Genomic DNA, 20,693 nt, shown 5'->3' with positions numbered 1-20,693 from the left:
TCTCTCTCTCTCTCTCTCTCTCTCTCTCTCTCTCTCTCTCTCTCTCTCTCTTTTCCGTCAAGTTCATAACTTATTGCTCTCTGCTGATAAACCAACGGAATTTTGGAAGGAAATAAGGAAATGTAATAGAAAAGAGGTGCACTCCAACTCCGTACCAAAAGAGGCATGGTACGAACATTTTAAGAATGTTTTAAACACCGATACAGTTGAAGGTGAACCCGAAGACGATCAGTTGCCTGATACAGGTATCAGTGACGAAATTCTTGACAGTGAAATAACTGAAATTGAAATTAGTAAAGCAATCAGAAATTTGAAAAATGGTAAAGCGGCAGGGTTTGATGGTGTGTTGAATGAAATGTTGAAAGTGTCTGAAAGTCTTATTTTACCCTTTTTAGTTAAATTGTTCAACAACATTCTCGAGAAGGGGGTGTACCCAAGAGATTGGTCCAAGGCCATTATTGTGCCGTTACATAAAAAAGGAGACTGTGATAACCCTGATAATTACAGAGGAATTTCCCTCACCAGTACGATGAGCAAAATTTTCATGTCTGTTCTGAACGACCGCCTGTCTGTGTGGTCAGAAAATAATAACATTTTAGATGAAAGCCAGGCTGGCTTCCGGAGGAATTACTCAACTATTGATCATGTGTTTACCCTTTACGCTTGCGTCCAGAAACAATTTTCACAAAAGGCCAAACTGTATGTAGCCTACATAGATTTTTGTAAGGCTTACGATAGCATTAAGCGCCCCGTGCTCTGGTCAGTGCTTTTTCGATTAGGCATACAAGGCAAAATATTTAAGGTGTTAAAGAGCATGTATGAAAATGTGAAAGCATGCGTGCGGTGCAGAAACGAATACACTGATTTCTTTGAATGTATGCAAGGCCTTAAGCAAGGTTGTGTAGCCTCACCGACAATTTTCTCGTTTCTGATCAACGAACTGGCACAGGATGTCATACAACGAGGCAGACATGGGATACGTTTATCTCCGTCTGAGTTAGAACTGTTTGTAATGCTTTTTGCTGACGACATTGCGCTGTTATCCAGCACTGTAGTAGGCCTACAAAACCAGCTTAATGTCCTGCGCTGCTCTGCAGAAAAACTGTGTCTGAACGTGAACTTGACAAAGACTAAGGTCATGGTTTTTAGAAAGGGCGGGCACATTGCACAGAAAGAGAAGTGGTTCTACGGAATAGATCGTCTTGAGATTGTGAACTCGTTTAAATATCTCGGTGTAACCCTTTCCACCCAACTGAGCTGGAACATTGCAGTAGAAACAAAGACAACCATGGCGAAAAAGGGAGTGATCGAAATCGTTAGATTACTGAACAGACTTGGCTGCCATTCGGCAAAGGTGTTTTTCAAACTGTTTGACGCACGGATCGCTCCTATGCTCTTGTATGGTTCAGAGCTATGGGGATATGGAAAGTATGACTCTGTGGAAAGGGTCCACCTGTTCGCGTGTAAAAAGTTTCTGAAAGTGACAATTCGAACTCCAAACAACATTGTGTATGGTGAATTGGGAAGACATCCGCTGTATATTAACTCTGCAGTCAGATGTGTGAAATACTGGTTTACACTGCTGAAGCAACCTGATTCAAGATATTCCAAGATTGCATATACAGCTTTATGTAATTTGGCATCGAAGAGCCACACAAATTGGGTCTCACATGTGCAGAGTCTTTTATGTTGTAATGGTTTTGCTGCTGTGTGGATGTACGGAACTGTTGGGAATGAGAAGTGTTTCTTACAAGAGTTTAAAAGACGTTTACAAGATTGTTTTTGTCAAGAATGGTTCTCCTTTTTAGAATGCAGTGAACGTTTTGACATTTATAATTGTTACAAAACATGCTTGGAAAAAGAGAAATACATTGAATTAATCGAAGATATTAAGTACAGAGTTGCTCTTTCTCGTTTCCGCGCAGGAGTATCCGAAATCAACGCTCACAAGTTTCGATACGCACCAAACCAAACGACAAGAAACTGTCCTCTCTGTACAGCTGATAAAGAAGATGAACACCATGTTGTATTTTTATGTCCTTTTTATCAAGACCTTCGAGCAAAGTATTTGAAAATCTCGAACTCTAAGACGCTGCAACAACAACTTGTGTATTTCTGTGGCAGTAATGAGGAAAATGTGATGAACAGCTTCAGCAGATTTGTGTTCTTCATGCTACAGAAGAGACGAACCCTTATAAATGAGGTTCAGTGATATGTCATCAGGGTTTTAATGTATTTGTTGAATTTTATGCGTGACTATAATTTATAACTGTGCAGATACTATTGCTGTTATTTTAACCACTATTGTAAGGGGCTGTGGCCTTAGACAATTAAAGATTTGTTCTTGTTCTTGTTCTTGTTCTTGTTCTTGTTCTCTCTTTTCCGTCTGCCTGTCTTTCTGTCACATACACACTCAAGCGAAATGGCCAGGAAACACTTACTCATGGGAAAAAGAACTCTACCTTTCCTGATATACATTACATCTTGTTGCAATGTGTGTTCTTTGGCTGTTTTCAGTTCGCTTCAGTGACAAGAAGACAGACAGCAATTTCGGAGGTTTACAAGTGCACCGCAACAACAAATGGATGTCTGTGTGTGATGCGGGCTTTAGCAACACGGAGGCCACTGTTGCCTGCAAGAGTCTTATGCACGGCTTCCAGTATGGTGTTGTCATTAAGGTGCGTTCACATCATTTGTTTTCAGTGTTTGCGCATTTGAGTTCTTGAGTTTAGCTGACCTGAGTCTGTGAATGCCCTGACTGCCTGTTTTTGATAGGTGGTTTTGAGTCAGATTCCTGGAAGACAAAAATATTACATTTTGAAAAGGGTCATTGTTGACATAATATTCTCAATGCTATATAACTTGTTGAAAATATACATGTTGAATATAGTATAGAAGAACAGAAATGTTTGTTGTATTCTCTGTGAACATGTTGGTTGGTGTTCTGTATTGTCCTTAGAGATTTTCCAGAAAAAAACACCCCCCGCAGGTTAGGGGGAAGAATTTACCCAATGCTCCCCAGCATGTCGTAAGAGGCGACTAACGGATTCTGTTTTTCCTTTTACCCTTGTTAAGTGTTTCTTGTATAGAATATAGTCAATGTTTGTAAAGATTTTAGTCAAGCAGTATGTAAGAAATGTTAAGTCCTTTGTACTGGAAACTTGCATTCTCCCAGTAAGGTCATATATTGTACTACGTTGCAAGCCCCTGGAGCAATTTTTTTACTAGTGCTTTTGTGAACAAGAAACAGTTAACAAGTGGCTCTATCCCCCCCCCCCTTTCCCCGTCGCGATATAACCTTGAACGGTTGAAAACGACGTTAAACACCAAATAAAGGAAACCAGAAAAAACCGACACTCCTTTCAGACAGTATATGCAATTGCTGTGTTTGTGAGTAGTAGTCCTATATTTGTGCAGAATTTAAAGAAAAAAAACGTAGTCTGACGGAGAATAATTCGGTACCAACCTTTGTTTCTGTTATCCAGGGTCCATATATTTGTGCAGAGTTTAGAATACAAATACTCAGACAAACAATAATTTGGTGCCAACTTTTGATTGTGTTTGCCAGGGTTCTGCGTTTGGAGAAATGGATGCGCCTCTGAACATTTCTTCCATTAAATGCACTGGTAGCGAGACTGACATTGTCAACTGTAACATCGTGGATGGGACCTGCTCCAGCGGCTATTACGCTTCTATTTCATGCAGTAACACTACCATTGATACCTCTACAAGTAAGATACTTTTATTTACCTTTTTTTTCTTTTTTTTCTTTTATTTTCACTTTAAAAAAAAATTGTCCCTTCTTTATTTCACTTTTTTGTGTGCGTGTGTGTGTGCTATTACGCTTCTATTTCATGCAGTAACACTACCATTGATACATTCACAAGTAAGGCATTTTTTTTTTGCATGCAGACGCCTGTGTTTTGATTTCCTGATTTTGTTTCTTTGTTGCAACATGTTTAGTTTCAGTTTAAGTCAAAAACCGCTGTAAGCTTTTGTTGTAGCATGAATACATTTCTTTAAACATATTTTAACTTTGAATTGTGTGAATTACTTAGTAAATTAGTAAATAGGTAGGCATCTGTCGAACACAATTTTTCAATTAAGTGTATCCATTTGAATGGACAATACAACCTTTGTTATTGTTATTGTTATTATTATTGTTATTTGATTTTTTTATATGTTTGTCTGCAGCCTACGACATGCGAATAGCCAATGACACGTACAGTAGCGACAATTACGGCATCGTGGAGCTGTATGACAACGGGGTGTGGAAGCGAGTCTGTCACCAGGGCTGGGATGACGTGGACGCCTCTGTGGCCTGCAAAGAGTTGGGCTTCAAGGTCAGTCCGAGTGTGTAACATATCTTTGAATTTTTATCTCCCACAATTCCGAGCGGAATTCTATCACGTGAGATCGAGAGCAAACTCCTTTTCCTCTCTACATTGTGGTCAATAAAACCACAACTAGACTTCATTTACTAAGGTAAGCTCGTCATAATTGTGTAAGTACAGTACTTCTTGTACTTCTTATAAAAGCGGCCATGTTCATCAACTCAGGTCCGCCCGCTTCTACAGGAGATAAGATCATCCTACTTCTTGAACACATACCAAAACTGTACAGACTAGCTGATTCCTGTGGAGAGTAGGATTTTGTTGTTGAATTAATGTTGTAAATGACACCTATGGCAACCTCACATCTTGACTTCGAGAAGTCATCGCATTGCTGATTTACTTTCGTTATCTTTTTCTTTTGAGTGTGTCATTATTATGTGTATATCCCCATATCCGTCCACTTCAAAGACTATGGGGCCGACATACCTTTGAATCAATTTGTTTTGTTTTTATAATGACACTTTCCATAAACTTGCCATTCTTTTGGGTGTGTGTGTGTGTGTGTGTGTGTGTGTGTGTGTGTGTGTGTGTGTTGATAGGATATTTTATTTTAATCCTTGATGTTGGAGCGTTAGCAATCTATACGTTCCTGATTTCTACTTAATGAAGACACTTGAACGGGATCATTTTAACATGTGGCAGGGCGGAGTGAGCTATACTCACATCTTCAAACACACTGGTCCCATGGGTGCACGCGACTTTACCTGTACTGGCAGCGAGATGTCATTACAGCAGTGTCCTAACCAAACGACACCAGACTTGCAGGAATGTGGCTTCGACAACTATGATGCTGGTGCCATCTGCTACAATTCGACTGGTGAGTTGTGCACTTCTTTTCTTTGTCTCTTCAACTCCGTGATACATTTTGAAGGATTTGTGTTGTGATCCAAGAAAGACAACATTAAAATCATTGTTAGTGGGTTGAAGCATCTGGCGTCCGTTGCACAACATGTAACCTTCCAGTATGCCTTTACCATGGATACCACAATCCAACCCGTCATCCCAGCTCCGCTCCCAATGCGTGTGCCGCCTTGAGAGACACTTTGCTGTAAACGTCCCTCGCGAATGTTAAAGCCCTGCCTTCAAATCGTTCTCCCTTCTCTTGTTTAAACAGAACATGCCCTTGGTTTTAACAATGTATTCAGAAAATTGCAGATAACAATGCCGCATACAATCAAATGGAGCACAACAAGCAAGGCTTATACACGTGCTCTTAAAAAGCAATATAATGTCTGAGAACGTGCAATGTAGCTTTTTGCCTGGAATAAATGTTTCACTTTGATTATGCATGCACATGCCCATTTATTTTATTTATTTATTTATTTATTAAGGAGATTTCTATAGCGCATAACTAAAAGCACTATGCGCTTTACACTATCACTAGGTATAAGCACATGCAAACATACTCTTATTAAATAGAACTTAGCCTAACAAGACATACTAAGAACACTAAACATTTGAGTTCATACAAACATAGAGAATTAAATTAAATACTGGACAAACGATTAAAATAAGCTTAAGGCCAACACCAACTAGGCTATAATAAACTATTTCAAATACAAAAATTTAGTTAATTATAAAAAGCAGTGCATAAAACTCCATAATCCTAAGAAGGTCGAACAAATAAAAAACATAAAAGACTATTTAACTATAATTACTTCGTAGAAGATAATAAACATGGAATACAAAGCTGTAATTTTTAACAACAAATCTAATAAGATTTTCATGCCATATTGCACAACACATTTTGACACACACACAACCTCACACCCAACCTCACACAAGCACACGTACACACTTACACACACACACACACACACACACGCACATACACACACACATGTACTCACACACACACACACACATTTAAGTACATCGTCGTGAGTTTTCGTGAGAAGGAGCAAATAATGAGGGTTCATCATTATCAGTATGTATTATTGTCTTTCGCTAGGCCTGAAGTACGCACTTCAGCCGGTCAACAGTTCGTCTTCAGGACGAGTGGTCATCGACTACGACGGTCAGATAGGCAGCGTGTGTGCCTTGCACTGGACCTACAACGACTCCAGGGTCTTCTGTCGCTCCATCGGCTACACCGACGGCATCCCCATTCCAGTCCCCGACAACGCTTCTGCTGAGCTGGGCCAGAAGTTCCTCAATGCTCCCTTCTGCAAAGGCACGGAGCGCGCCTTGTTAGACTGCCTCAACAGCGGTTTCAACTCCACGTACCTAAGCCACTCGTGTATCGGCGAGGCGTATGCCACGTGCTTCAACTCTACTGTCTGTAAGTATGCCATCTATGATCAAATTAATGTTGTAAATTATTGTATTTTGATTACGAAAATGACCATTTAGAAATTGAAATATGGAAGTTAGATTTAGGTATATTATTGGAATTGGAGTTAAGTATTAGAAGTAAGTTTTTGTGTTATAGCATGTAAAAACAAAAGCAAGAAAAAGACCAATGAAGAAGGATGCTCCTCGCCTGAAAAACAAAGATAGGTTGAAGCAACTTGCATGCAACTAAAGTCCAAAAAATAGTTAGCTCTGCTGGTGTTTGGTTTGGAAACGAGAAGATTTTAGTAGTGGTTTCCGTTTGTGTCTGGATTCTGTGATCAATGGGATGCTTAAATGCGCCTTCTGTTCCTCGATTAGGGAGAAAAGATGCCAAATTTGCTTTTTTGTTGTTGTGTTTGTTTGCTTATTTGGTTGCCTGGTGTTTCTTGGTTTTGGCCCGGATTTCCCACAAATCAGACTGGTGCTGGGTAACGGCACGAAAGGCAGCAACTAAGGACGCGTGGAGATCTTGTTACTGTATTGCTTTGTAGTGTATTCTAGTAACGCTTACTTTTCTTCTTCTCTCCCTTCTCTCCAGCCATCTCACAGACCAGACTGATGCTGGCTAACGGCACAAAGGGCTGGACCAGGGACGCGTGGAGATCTTCGTACTGTATTTGTGTTCCAAAAAGTTTTCTATTTCTTTTTTCCAATCTGTGTACTGCATTGTAGTGTATCGTATTGTATTAACGCTACCCTTTCTTCTTCTCTCCCTTATCTCCAGCCATATCACATATCAGACTGATGCTGGCTAACGGAACGAGGGGCAGCAACCAGGGACGCGTGGAGATATTGTCACTGTATTGTATTGTATTATATTGTAGTGTATTATATTATAGTGTAGTGTATTATATTATATTGTATTGAACTGTATTAACGCTTTCTCTATTCTTCTCTCCCTTCTCTCCAGCCATCTCACAAATCCGACTGATGCTGGCTAACGGCACCAGGGGCAGCAACCAGGGACGCGTGGAGATCTTCGTCTCGGGTCCCGACGAGTGGGGTACGGTCTGTGACGACTTCTGGGACAACTACGATGCCGACGTCGTCTGCCGCTCCCTCAGCTTCCAGTGGGGCGAGGCCATCACCAACCGGACTCACGGTCAAGGGGAAGGGAGGATTTGGCTAGACAACGTGGAGTGCCTGGGCAACGAGAGCTCGCTGATGGAGTGCCAGCACCGAGGCTACGGGACCCACAACTGTCGACACATGGAGGACGCTGGGGTCTTCTGTCACAGTGAGTTTTGAAAGTGTTCTTGTTGTTGTTGTTGTTAAGAATAAAAAAAACAAGAAAGGTATGTTGTTGGAACGTTTATATATTGACAAAACAAAACGTTACGTTCACAGAGATTTCGACCCAGCGGTCTTGTAAGTGCTCAGACAAACAAACACTAATTATACAGAAAACTTGTCTGACAAAATGTTCAGCTGCTTGCAAGGAAGACACACGCGATGCAATGGGTTTTTTTTTGTGTTTTTTTTTTTACACGACTTGAAGTTGCTGTATTTCTCGCAAACGATTTTATTAAAATATATTGCAAGGAGCAAAGCTGACGACATATAGTTCAGTGGATGGAGCACACCAGGGTATGCTTACAAGCGTGCTCTTAAAACACTATTACGCTTCTTTCGCGTTTTCTGTCTTAACTGTTCAAGTGTGTTTTGTTTTAATTGTTCAGTGTTTTATGTTTTAACTTTATCCATGCTTATAAGCGTGTTCTTAGGAAACAGTATAAGGTTTCTCTTGAGTTTTCTGTCTTAACTGTTCAGTGAATTATGTTGTTATTGGCCAATGTTTTATGTTTTAACTGTTCCTTTTCGCCCCCCCCCCCCCCCCTCCCCTTTCCCCGTCGCGATATAACCTTGAACGGTTGAAAACGACTTCAAACACCAAATAAAGAAAGAAAGAAAGAAAGTTCCTTTTCGCAAGACTGAGAGCACATTTCTATGGTAGTACTGATATAAAAATGTTATTCTCGCCTTCCTTCTTCTGCTATATGTGTGTAGGATTTAGGTCACCTTATTTCTCCTTTCGTGTCATCGTGAGATTGTGAATGTTTTACTTTGTAGTTGTTACTTCCTTGTGGGGTTGAAGGTACCGTTTTACCCCAGAACATGCTTTAAGATGAGTCAGGGTTTGTATCGTAACATCAAGCCATAGCTGTTCCCAGGGCTTCATTTCTGCTACTTTAGCTGCAGGCTGTTTTTAGCACCCATCTTTTCCCCGTGGCAGAGATAACACAGCAGCTAGTAGCTCTCTCAGTGCTATGCACTAAGAAGTCCGATTTCCCAGTATAGCGCGGAAGCAGTTAAGCGTGATCTAAGCCAAGAGCATCATCGTGAGTATGGTCTATGAACAGGCCGTTATTATGGTTGTTTCATAGAACAGGTCCATGCAAGACAGTCAGACTTGGTGCATTGTTTCTACTGGCAAAAATGCTACAAAAAGCTCTTATTGATTGTGCTCTCTTTTCGTTTGATGTCTCTGCAATTCACGTAAATTATATTTCTTTTTTCTTGCAGACACACCCAAACCAACATTACCACCGACCACACCAACAACAACCACAACAACAACCACGACTACACGAAAACCGCCAACAACCACAACCAAAGCAACAACCACCACGACCACTGCAGCCACTACAACCAAGATACCCAACACTCCCATCCCGAATACCAAATCACCAACCACCACCACAACCACCACCACAACAGCAACAACAAGAACACCACCAGCAACAACAAGAACGTCAGCGACGACAAAAGCACCACCAAGAACGCCCAGACCAACAACGCCAACAAAAACGACGACAAAAACGACATCAACAACGACGACAACAACAGCACCCTCAACGACCATGAACGACTCCGAACACAGCGGCTTTGCCCAGAGCACCAAGAGCTCGAGTCAGACCACGTCCATCGCTGTCGGCGTCACTGTCTCCGTCGTTCTCATCGCTGTCGTCGCGGTCGTCCTATTCATCCTCATCAAACGACGACGACTATGCAAGTCCGGAATCCCCCACCAGCGCTTCTCCGATGAGGTGATGGGGGTGGGCGGGGACGGGTCCATCGCCATGCAAAACCAGATGTACGACGCCGCGGACCCAGGTTCAGACCCCATGTCAGCTTCCAACCGCAACATGCGCGATGAAGGCGAGATCACACTGGGCAACGAGCGTGCTGTGTACAACAGCAAGAACGGTCACAACCGCGGCGGGGAGAACGGGAATCTGGACAACGGGTTCGCCAACCCTCTGTACTCCGTCATGCAGCCTTTCCCGTCGGACACCGATCGTCTCCACCCTGCGGACAAGCAGAACGGTCACTCCGGCAAGGACAACGACGCTAACGGGTCTGTGGCCTAGAGCATCGGTGGTCACCTCTTGGCCTGGTGATGGAACGGCTGTGAATGAACAGCATTGAGAACGACAGGTGGTGGGATTAGGTATTTGACTTGTCGTTTGTTCTCTACTACAAGAACTGCACGGGACTCGTCTTTCGAGCTGTCTGTCAAGCCAGCAGAGCGTTTGGGCTGATAGACATTGGGACATACATTTGTCAAACATTTGGCTGAGGCGAGTTTGTGTGTGAGTTTGTGTGATGCAAAAATCATCGAGAGATATCACGTGTGGCGTGTGCTCGGTGGACAAACTATCAGGCTCACAGCATAATGACCGTCTACAAACCGCAACAGTGATGGACGTGTTGAGCTCATCTGCTGCAAATAGTTGTTTTCCACCTATGGTTGTAGTGAACTTGTGATAAAATGAAGCAACTGAGAGAAATTCTAGTGGTTGAAAACAGAAACTATGACCTATATTCTTTAATTTTACACAATGCTCCACACAACCTCCCAGCAAAAAGGATGCTTCTGTAAGCTCTTTGACGCACAACTGTTTGCCCGGAGTGTTTTGGAGGCTTCCTAATCGACGGAAAGGCAAGGTAGTCTATATGCCATGGCTACTGCAGACGTAAGGGCAACACAAAGCTGTGTCTACGACGGACTTGATGGAGCTACAGACACGAACAGCCATCAGGGCTGAAAACAGCTGCCGGAATAATTGAGAAGTTGAACAATTATATTGTTCCAGGTATCACGAAGCTAAGTGACAACTACCAACATTCGGGCCATCGTAAGATCAAAGATGCTGTTTTTGTCCGTTTGAAATGTGTTAAAGGCTGACATAGTCCTATTTAATTAGTTTAATTACTTCCAGGGCCTTTCCCATCGTTGCGGGGATGTATAAATCAAGCTTCCTGCAAAGTTTTAGGTTTGAAGTCCTTACCAATTACGAGAAATAAATAATTCTTTATTGCATTGTTTAGCAACAGTTCTCCAGGACTTGGGCTATTTTTAGACCGTTGACGTCACTTCGTGACGTTTCGTAAACCAAAGATGGCGTTTGAGACTGTTCTGTTTTCAGTCGACACTATCAACACCACTTTGCAATACTGAAATAATGTTTTCTGTGTTCGAAAGCTACAGCCAATCGTTATTATATCCCCTTAGGTACAGTTTTATAACATTATTGGCACATGTAAACAATTAATTAATGAACGCTACGAATATGGCATCCTTTAACATATGAAACGGTACAATGTCGTAAACCCAGTTTGGGTTCACTTTGCTTTTTCTTTTGTCATTTTCATATTATTAATTTTTGTTTATATCATGACGATGTTGGATGATGATGATCCATGTTTTTAAAGGCATACTCCTCGTGATAACAGCTCGGCTCACCAACTCAGATCTGACCAGAAAGTTAAATGGGATGCGACCATTCTTTCAATTGGTCACATACCTAAACTCAGCACACTGACTGCTTGCTATGGTGAGCTGAGTTTGTTTATGAATGAAATAGCCACTAGTGGCATTCACGGAGTTCATTCTTCAAAAGAAAACCCCACTGTTCACAGAGTGCACCCAGGCTGTTTATGTTTGGTATGTGACCAAGTGGACCCCCCGCGGGTCAGGGGGAAGAATTTACCCGATGCTCCCCAGCATGTCGTAAGAGGTGACTAACGGATTCTGTTTCTCCTTTTACCCTTGTTAAGTGTTTCTTGTATAGAATATAGTCAATGTTTGTAAAGATTTTAGTCAAGCAGTATGTAAGAAATGTTAAGTCCTTTGTACTGGAAACTTGCATTCTCCCAGTAAGGTAATATATTGTACTACGTTGCAAGCCCCTGGAGCAAATTTTTGATTAGTGCTTTTGTGAACAAGAAACAATTGACAAGTGGCTCTATCCCATCTCCCCCTTTCCCCGTCGCGATATAACCTTCGTGGTTGAAAACGCCGTTAAACACCAAAGAAAGAAAGAGACGGCGAACCGAACTGTATTCACAATGGACTGTGCCTTTAAACAGAAATTATCTGTGAATACACATGAGGTAAAGCGAATCCTGTACAGCACACAAGTACATGTACATACAAACGAGCTTACATGACTCCAGAAGAACTTAAATCGATTTGCTTTTAAAAAAGAAAAAGAAAAAAAAATTAGCTAAAAAGAAACATCTGTACAGAAAGTCAAATGCTACCTTTTCGTAGACAGCTTTTTTATTTTTTATTATTATTTTTTATTTTTTTTATCTTTTGGACTGTGGGAGTTTTTTGTCGTTAATTCTAAGGCTTATTCAAAGCCTAAGGATGGTGATATTTGAGAAGCCATGAGATATTTTAGTTTACCATCTCCTTGCAATTTATTTTTCTCGGATGCAAGCTTTGTTTGTATTTTTTTAACATTTTTCTTTCTTAAAGCCATATGAACTATTATCAACAGAAACATGTTTTCTTTGGTGTATTAATTGTTCAACTGTATCGTATTGTAGCTTTGGCTGCTTCATTATGACTAACCAGATACATTCCACTTGCACATTTATCCTTTACAAAGATGATGTACTTACGTTTGATATACGAAGGCCTCGTATTTTGCTGTCTCATCTGTGATCTTCTTGATATGAAAAACCAGCTCACGGTATCTGTACAACTGTTTAATGATTGCTTTTGTGTGAGAGGATGGATTGCCTTTGATTATTTCAACAATATGACCAACAGTCAAATAGAATAATTGTTATACCAATTAACATAAACTAATACAACGATACCAATATAAATACTAAAAACTAAAATTTAAGAAAATCACGTAATCAAAAAAAAATCGGACTCCTGCTTACAGATTTACTTGAATTCAATTTTGCGTGCGACTCATTTGAGAACACAAAGCAAGGGAGATAAAGAGAAAATAACCTGTTGATTGTGTATCTATTAGTTGCCTCCCTTGATCCAGTGACGGGGTGATTAAGTTGCGTGTTCGTCAGCTTATCAAAGGTGTCATTTGTTTGCCTGGTTCATTTTTTTAGCATTTTCTAGTTTTGAGTTTGCAGGAATGAGGGATATGCTCTGGGATGCATTTCTTAAGCCTACTTCCCCAAAAGTTGAAAACAAAAATAACCCCATCGGATGGTGATGAAGTTTGAACTTAACAGACCATTTCGTGTGTGTGTGTGTGTGTGTGTGTGTGTGTGTGTGTGTGTGTGTGAGTGTGTGTGTGTGTGTGTGTGTGTGTGTGTGTTGTTGTTGCCTTCATGTCCAATTAAAAAAAAGAGTGTCATGTCACTAATGTTGAACGCACGCCATATTCTTCTTGCCATTATATCCAGTCTTTCGGGATCTACTTGCTTACATTTGATTTCGCTTGAGCCTTGAAAATACCCCACCCCATTTCACATTTACAAAAAAGTATAAGTATCTTGTTACTAAGTTTCGACGGTTGAGTATTTCTTTGAGATTTTCCAACAACAAAGTTAGGCCTCCTACCCTCTTAGATTCGGACCAAGTGTTCTTGGTCTGCAGCATTAAGGGTTGTTTCTCCTTTCTTCTTTCAGTCCTTCGGTTGTCTGTGTTTGGTACATCTCATGTGTGTTTGTTATCGAACAAGTCACTAGCGGGCTTCACTCATTGTCTTTCAAAAATGTCATAGTGGCATGAACGTCATTGTTTAAAGGCTGACATTGTCCTATTTAATTACTTCCAGGGCTTTTCCCATCGTTGCGGGGATGTATAAATTAAGCTTCCTGCAAAGTTTTAGCTTTGAAGTCCTTACCAATTACGAGAAATAATTAATTCTTTATTGCTATGTTCTCCAGGACTTGGGCTATTTTTAGACCGTCAACACAGACAGTACAGCGTCGCCAATCCCCGCATAAAGGAAATCGCTCACCTTCCACGTGCAAAACGTAGTGATATTGACACGCCAGATTAGTGCGGTAGCGTATTGTGCTAAGCAGGAAAGCGCGCTTTTTTGTATTCTTGTTAACTTCGCAATTTCCGGGAAACATCCACTTTCACTTTGAGACTGTTTTGTTTACATTCGACACTATCAAAACCACTTTGCAATTCTGAAACAATTTTTTATGTGTTCGAAAGCTACAGCTACTCGTTATTATATACCCTTAGGTACAGTTGTATAACATTATTGGCACATGTAAACAATAGGAATTAATTAATGAACGCTACGAAAAGGGCAGCCTTTAAGTTACTGACTTAAATATTCCTCATGAAAAACATGTGTTGCGCTGTTCATAACAAGCAAAGAGGTTTAGATGGGTAAGTTTCAAAACTGTGTGATAAGATTCCTGCAAATTAAAATTATTACAGACCGTAGTGAGATTTAAACAAAAGGAACCAACGATACATTTACAACGAATAAATCCGGTACGTTGATAATGTATAGCAAATAATCTGACGCAAATTACTCGTGTATTTAGCACTGACATTTGTTTTAGCACCGTTTCTTTTGCACAACTGATGTACAATTTCGTATAGCAATGCGGGAAAAAGGTTTACCTTGCGCACAACTGATGTATAATTATGTATAGCAGATATTTTTACACGTTTCTACTTTTGTACCGTAAGTGTTGTGACTAGTTCTTAAATTGTATAGACACGTGCTCAGTTACATAGTAACACTGTTGCTATGAACTTCGCTTTTATTTGTTGGTAAAATATGCAAATTTATCGACCAGGCAAATCATTGTTGTGACTAGTTCTTAAATTGTATAGACACGTGCTCAGTTACATAGTAACACTGTTGCTATGAACTTCGCTTTTATTTGTTGGTAAAATATGCAAATTTATCGACCAGGCGAGACGCATCATGGGTTTAAAAAGAAAGATGATAACGTCTTTACTAATAATCACATGCATTAGAGCTTCACAAGTAATCCAAAAAGTAATAAGGTTGTAAAGCATAGTGCCTTTTATTGGCGAAGGAAAACAAAAAGGCTGACATGTTTCCAGCGAAGAGAAGTTTATCGTGGAATGTGCGCTCTCATTATTATTCAGCGGGAGAAAAAGTAAGCGATTTGTTGATGGTATAGTAGTGTGCAAGACTCATAATGTACCATGCATTGAGCGGCAATTGTTTCAACGGGATTGCGTGTGTTTTGCTTTGATTTGTTCCGGGGCAAAAGCAGGTGGTTTCTATTCATGAGAGAGAGAGAGAGCTTAAAGGCACAGTACGCCTCCCGTAAACCATCACAGATACTGTCAGGCTTTTACACACAGTACAAACACCCTTCCATTTGAACGCTCACCAAACGGGAACATCCTAGGTGCCCTACGAAAAGAGCAAGCAATTTTTAAAGAATTAATTTTGCGGATTGTCTCGGACGTACACTTTTTGGACCGTGGTGCGTTTTGGCGCTAGACCTAACGAAAAGAACAGTCATCGCCGAGACTACCTTCAGATAATATCGGCTAACACGAAGACCGAGGTGGGTCACGCTCGTCTCAGCGAAGCATGCGACCGTAACCTAACTTTTAAAATCTAAATAATAAATTGACAGCTAGTTACACAAACATTCTTAAATCATAACAGATTTTTTTTCATCAAGACAAGATCAGTACAAATCGAAGTTTTGAAAGTTTGAAAAAAGAAAAGCCCGGAAGCAGGGTCACGCAAGGTAGTGGTTCTGGTAGCAGACGACGGTTTATGCATATCGCCAGTTCCTCTCAACAGTCAAAAGCCATCGCTAGAGTTCTTGTGAACCACAGCCGTTTATTTCGTGCATAGTGAGAGAGGTACATAATAACGTTTTATTGCAGATAAGCTCACATCGAGTCGCATTCAAATTACTAACTGACGACTACATTGTGAAAAAGGGAAACTGGATCACACGGGTTCACGATGGCTCAGGGGTAAGATAAACCACGCAAAAATAAATTCTTTGAAAATTGTTCGCTCTTTACGGAGAGCACCTAGGATGTTCTCAAGCGGTGAGTGTTTAAATGAAAGGGTGTTTGTACTGTGTGTAAAAGCCTGACAGTATCTGTGATGGTTTACTGGAGGCTTACTGTGCCTTTAATCTTTGCACAGCGAGTAATTCTGACCACTGGACACAGGCATTAGATAGCACTGATGGCCTGATCTGACCGATTGCTCATGTCGTGGATGTTTGAGTTTTAAGATTGAAAATTACCATTGCGTAGCTGATAATGAACTTCCGTTTCAATGCTTGTAATGATCTTGTTTGGTTAACCTTTGTTTAGAAGTGTACTTAATCATACTACAAATATAATTGTTCGGAGATTTATTTTGTTGGCGTGAGAAGATTTAAATCCATTGTATACACGTTTAGCTTGAACTCAGGTTAGCAGAGCTTCCTTTTCTTGTATTTCTGTGTAAGAATTTTTCGTTTTGTAGCTTAAATATGCGTATTTTGAATTTTGTATTTCTAATCAGATTTTTTCTTGTACTCTTTTGTTTTGTTATCCTGTGTATAACTAGCGTACGTAACCATACTGCAAACCTGTGCGTGTCTTAATGCACGACTCGCCAGTTATTGTGAGAAGAGCCAACTGAAAATCAACAAAGAGACAAAATAATGATCATGCGGGATTGGTTACGTATTTTCATTCTTTTTATTTTTTTTTATTATTGTTGTCATTAAGTTTAAAGTAGCAGCGTGTCGTTTTGTTTACATTTGTATTGTCCGTAATAAAAAAAAAACAAGAAAGGTAGGTTGTTGGAACATCTTTGATTTTTGGAGTTGTCCATGATAAGCCTGAAGGCGTCTTTTCCATGTTCCCCGATCATACAAAAAAAGGAATTCAAAGTTTTCAGGAAATAGATATAAATACTGTAAGGTACCTCCCTTACCGTGTTAACCCAATAGTAAATCCATGTACATCTGCCTAGATTTTCACGTGGGATTTGTTCAGCCTTCGTTGTTCAACATGGACACATACCAAAATTCAACAGCTTGGCTGCCTTGGGTGCAAAGTTGGATTTTCTGTTCTGAAGTATGTTTGTTAATGACTGACAACTGTTGCAATCTGTCAAATAAATTCAGCAAAACAATTCCTTTTCTGCACAGTATACAAACCGGCTGTTGATGTTTTTTGTAGATTGTTGTTTCAAAGTGGAAGGATGCTCATACCTAGCATAACAGCCTCCAGGGCTCCCCACGGACGCCCCTCCTAGTGCGTCCCGGGACCCCCACTTCTAAATTTTAGAGGGTCCATGGACCCCCACTGCAAAATTTTAGAGGGTCCCAAGGGTCCAAAAGCCGAAAAGTCCCAGTGTACTTATAAAACATTGTGGTCATGTTTAGTGTACTGTGAAGCGTCGATTGCAGTCTGAAAATGGTATCTACGGTACGCACGATAAAGGAAATTTGGTGCGTCCTATGACCCGCTCTTTTAAAATCTAGTGCGTCCAGGGACCCCCTCCATATATTTCTAGTACGTGTTTTCGGCTTCTAGTGCGTTTAGGACGCAGGGACGCGCGCTATGGGGAGCCCTGCGTTCTTGCGGGGAGTTGGGTATCCTGAATAGCAAATGAACAAAGTTGTTCCAGCCCAAACCCGTCTTATTGTTGAAAAAAAGTGATAAGAAAGACTTCTTTAAAACGGTTCTTTCTTTGCCAAAAAAAAAGGTTTCCGCACCAGATATTGTAAATACACGTCTTCTGTGCATAATGCAATGCTATTCCGCATAACAATGTTTTTGAAAATAAAACACGATTAAATCAGTATTAGCTCAAAGCTAAACAGAGGGACTGTGTGTACCTATAGATAAGAACAGAAAAGTTAACACTGCATGATTTTTGACAGCAGAAAGGTATTACTGATGGACTCGAAATGTACAGTAGCCGACAATTCGCTGCATTTTATGACGATTCTTGTATTTTACCTTTAAAAAGGATGCAGTTTTAATTCGTTTGAATTAGCTGTTAAGATTGGCTAGACTAGCTCGTAATTCGACAGAGCTAGATTTTATCTGTATAGATATTTCGTTTATTCTAATAAAATTGCACAAAGTATTAATTTGTTTGCACTTACAACTTTTAATAGTCTCTCTTATAAGAGGATTTATTTTATATAATACGCACATTGCGATTAAGCAGAGTATGTTTAAACCAAGATGTATTCATATTCGGCGAACCATCGAAAACAGTTTCTATATAAAAAAAAATATAAAAAACGTTTGAAAGTAAGTTTTACAAGGGTCATTCAACTGTATGCATTTTATTCTGTGAGGATCGAACTGCCACATGTCTTACTGATTTATCTTAAATGCACACGGAATATTGTTTCCATGAAGAAATATTAGCACTAGTAAAGTATGCTTCATGTAAAACTAACAACTTTGGAGTATTGTGGAGTACATACTATTGTTTAAATTACGTCGTAAGCATATCATTGCGTTGGCAAATAATTTGTTTCTTGGTATGTGTTATATCCGTTGTGTTTTTGTATCTAAATTTGTGTGTCGGTATGCAAACAAAATACGCACACTTTCATGTTTTGTAATGAAATGGACGTACATGTATGCATGTATCTTTGTACATCAAGCAACAAAATCCAAAACCTGAGGCAACCGTTGATTTCCAAATAAAAACATTCTTTACTTTTCGTAACCAAACAGTTTCTACTGACAATATATAACATGTGATGAAAGTTGAAATAAAGCATTTTTAAATGTGAATAAGTATTACTAAAACAATCTCTCTCTCTCTCTCTCTCTCTCTCTCTCTCTCTCTCTCTCTCTCTCTCTCTCTCTCTCTCTCTCTCTCTCTCTCTCTCTCTCTCTCTCTCTCTCTCTCTCGGTGCACTCTCTCTCTCTCTCTCTCACACACACACACACACACACACACACACACACACACACACACACACCACACACACACACACCACACACACACACTATAACAAATGTGCATCGAATGTCGTCACTTTCGCAATATACACAATGCCAATATCATGGATTACACAAACAATGTTGACATATACATTTACACATACAGTGTTGATTAAAAACATCCACCTTTCTGTGTAAATCAATGTTTAAAGCAACCTCACTTCTACTTAATGCGCCTTAACACCTGAATGATGAATCAACACGATTAAACTTTTGGCTTCTTATCTACCAAAAGATAATAATCATTTATTGTGAATGAGCTTTTCACTTCAATACTGAATTTGCACAACACCAGTAAAGGATCATAACATGTTCAGTCTTTGCATAAGAATGAACATTTCATGATACTTTACTTTTCATTTGATTACTGCAATTTACTTCACCAAACATCTTGGTATGTTCAGGCAAAATAAAAATTGTTATAGTGACTTAGTTTTAACTTGAATACTGAAGTACAACGAGTCAACAACTGCGCTTCTTATTGCCCAGATTCGAAAACGTATGGCCAGTTAATTGACATTGAAATGTTAAACTGAGCGACTGCTTTGGGTTTTTTTTATTCAAAAAAATAAAATGTTATGGCGACTCATTTTTACTTGAACACTAAAAGCCTAAATAGCTTCGTTTCTTTATGTAAACAAAAGTACAGTATTTTTTTTTTACAGATGATTAAGTGTATTTGAAAATTGAAAACCAACGTTTAACAGCTTGTCTTTTTTTTGGCAAAGAGTGAAATTGCTGCAGTGAATTTGGTGTTAATTCAATACGGTACCAAACGATTCAGCAGCTTGGTTGCGTATTGCGGAGAGTACGAATGCAGAATTAATTAAAAGCAATAATCAAGCATTTCCAAAGTAGATTTTTTTAAAAGTAGCCACACTGTCGACTCTCACAAAATAATGTATAGTCTGGGCGAGGGGCAGGTGGAGGAAGTTTTTAGTTATTCCGAAACAATGTAGGCAACTTTTACGAAGTGATCAAGAAGAAAAGTTGTTTAGAACGATTAGTACTATATTACGTTAAATGACTTGTGTCCAGCTTTTGCAGTTTGAGCCCTGTACACGTTCATTTTCGCAAATAAAGAGAAAAAAAGTTCACATTTATACCTGCAAAGAGCACCACGCCTCAATGTCACATTTTAATATTGCCGTTTGAACTCTCGTGCTTCTCAAAACTGTCACACTCATAGGACAGAGCCTCATCTCCCGAACCGGACTGAATGTATAGCGCCAGCGAACGCCAAGAAGAAGAAGATAGGACAGAGCCTGACCGAGGAATGCAGTGAAACGGAACTTGACAGGTGTGAACTGACAAAACCGTGCACCCGACACAGTAGAGAGGTCAGTGGGGTGCGTTACTAACACTCGTTCGGGGTTGAAATGTACCCATTTGTGGTCTTATCACTCAAACATTTACGAGGGTAGAGCAAAAACGCTTTTTTTTTAATTTTATATATATATATATATATGGGAGATTTATATAGTGCTTGACATATTTATTTCTGCCGTGTGAGATGGAATGCTTTACACAATATTTCACGCATTCACATCGGCCAGTAAATCTCAAGCCATTACGGCGAATATTTACTTTTCACGGCTTATTATTCCAAGTCACACGGGTATTTGGTGGACATTTTTTGTATCTATGCCTATACATTTTTGCCAGGAAAGACCCTTTTGTCAATCGTGGGATCTTTAACGTGCACACCCCAATGTAGTGTACACGAAGGGACCTCGGTTTTTCGTCTCATCCGA

The 20,693-nt window shown here is 39.9% G+C and overlaps 2 protein-coding genes across 2 annotated transcripts in view; one reads left to right on the top strand and one right to left on the bottom strand.

The window, feature by feature from the left end:
* Window positions 1-18,729, top strand: part of LOC138945934 (uncharacterized) — a 165,348-nt gene extending 146,619 nt beyond the window's left edge. The window contains exons 39-45 of the mRNA XM_070317463.1: window positions 2,518-2,678; window positions 3,569-3,731; window positions 4,195-4,343; window positions 5,037-5,211; window positions 6,346-6,675; window positions 7,639-7,965; window positions 9,252-18,729. Of these exons, the coding sequence (XP_070173564.1) occupies window positions 2,518-2,678; window positions 3,569-3,731; window positions 4,195-4,343; window positions 5,037-5,211; window positions 6,346-6,675; window positions 7,639-7,965; window positions 9,252-10,099 (2,153 nt within the window). The 3' untranslated portion in view covers window positions 10,100-18,729. The remainder of the gene's footprint in view (window positions 1-2,517; window positions 2,679-3,568; window positions 3,732-4,194; window positions 4,344-5,036; window positions 5,212-6,345; window positions 6,676-7,638; window positions 7,966-9,251) is intronic.
* The window catches only part of LOC138950928 (limbic system-associated membrane protein-like), a 32,955-nt gene continuing 29,769 nt past the window's right edge, over window positions 17,508-20,693 (bottom strand). Inside the window, exon 8 of the mRNA XM_070322643.1 lies at window positions 17,508-17,566. Within this exon, the coding sequence (XP_070178744.1) occupies window positions 17,508-17,566 (59 nt within the window). The remainder of the gene's footprint in view (window positions 17,567-20,693) is intronic.

This window comes from Littorina saxatilis, linkage group LG1 (assembly GCF_037325665.1).
Source record: "Littorina saxatilis isolate snail1 linkage group LG1, US_GU_Lsax_2.0, whole genome shotgun sequence".
NCBI classification, from domain to species: domain Eukaryota; kingdom Metazoa; phylum Mollusca; class Gastropoda; order Littorinimorpha; family Littorinidae; genus Littorina; species Littorina saxatilis.
The sequence above is the reverse complement of the archived record's forward strand: the minus strand, read 5'-3'. Positions and strand labels throughout refer to the sequence as shown.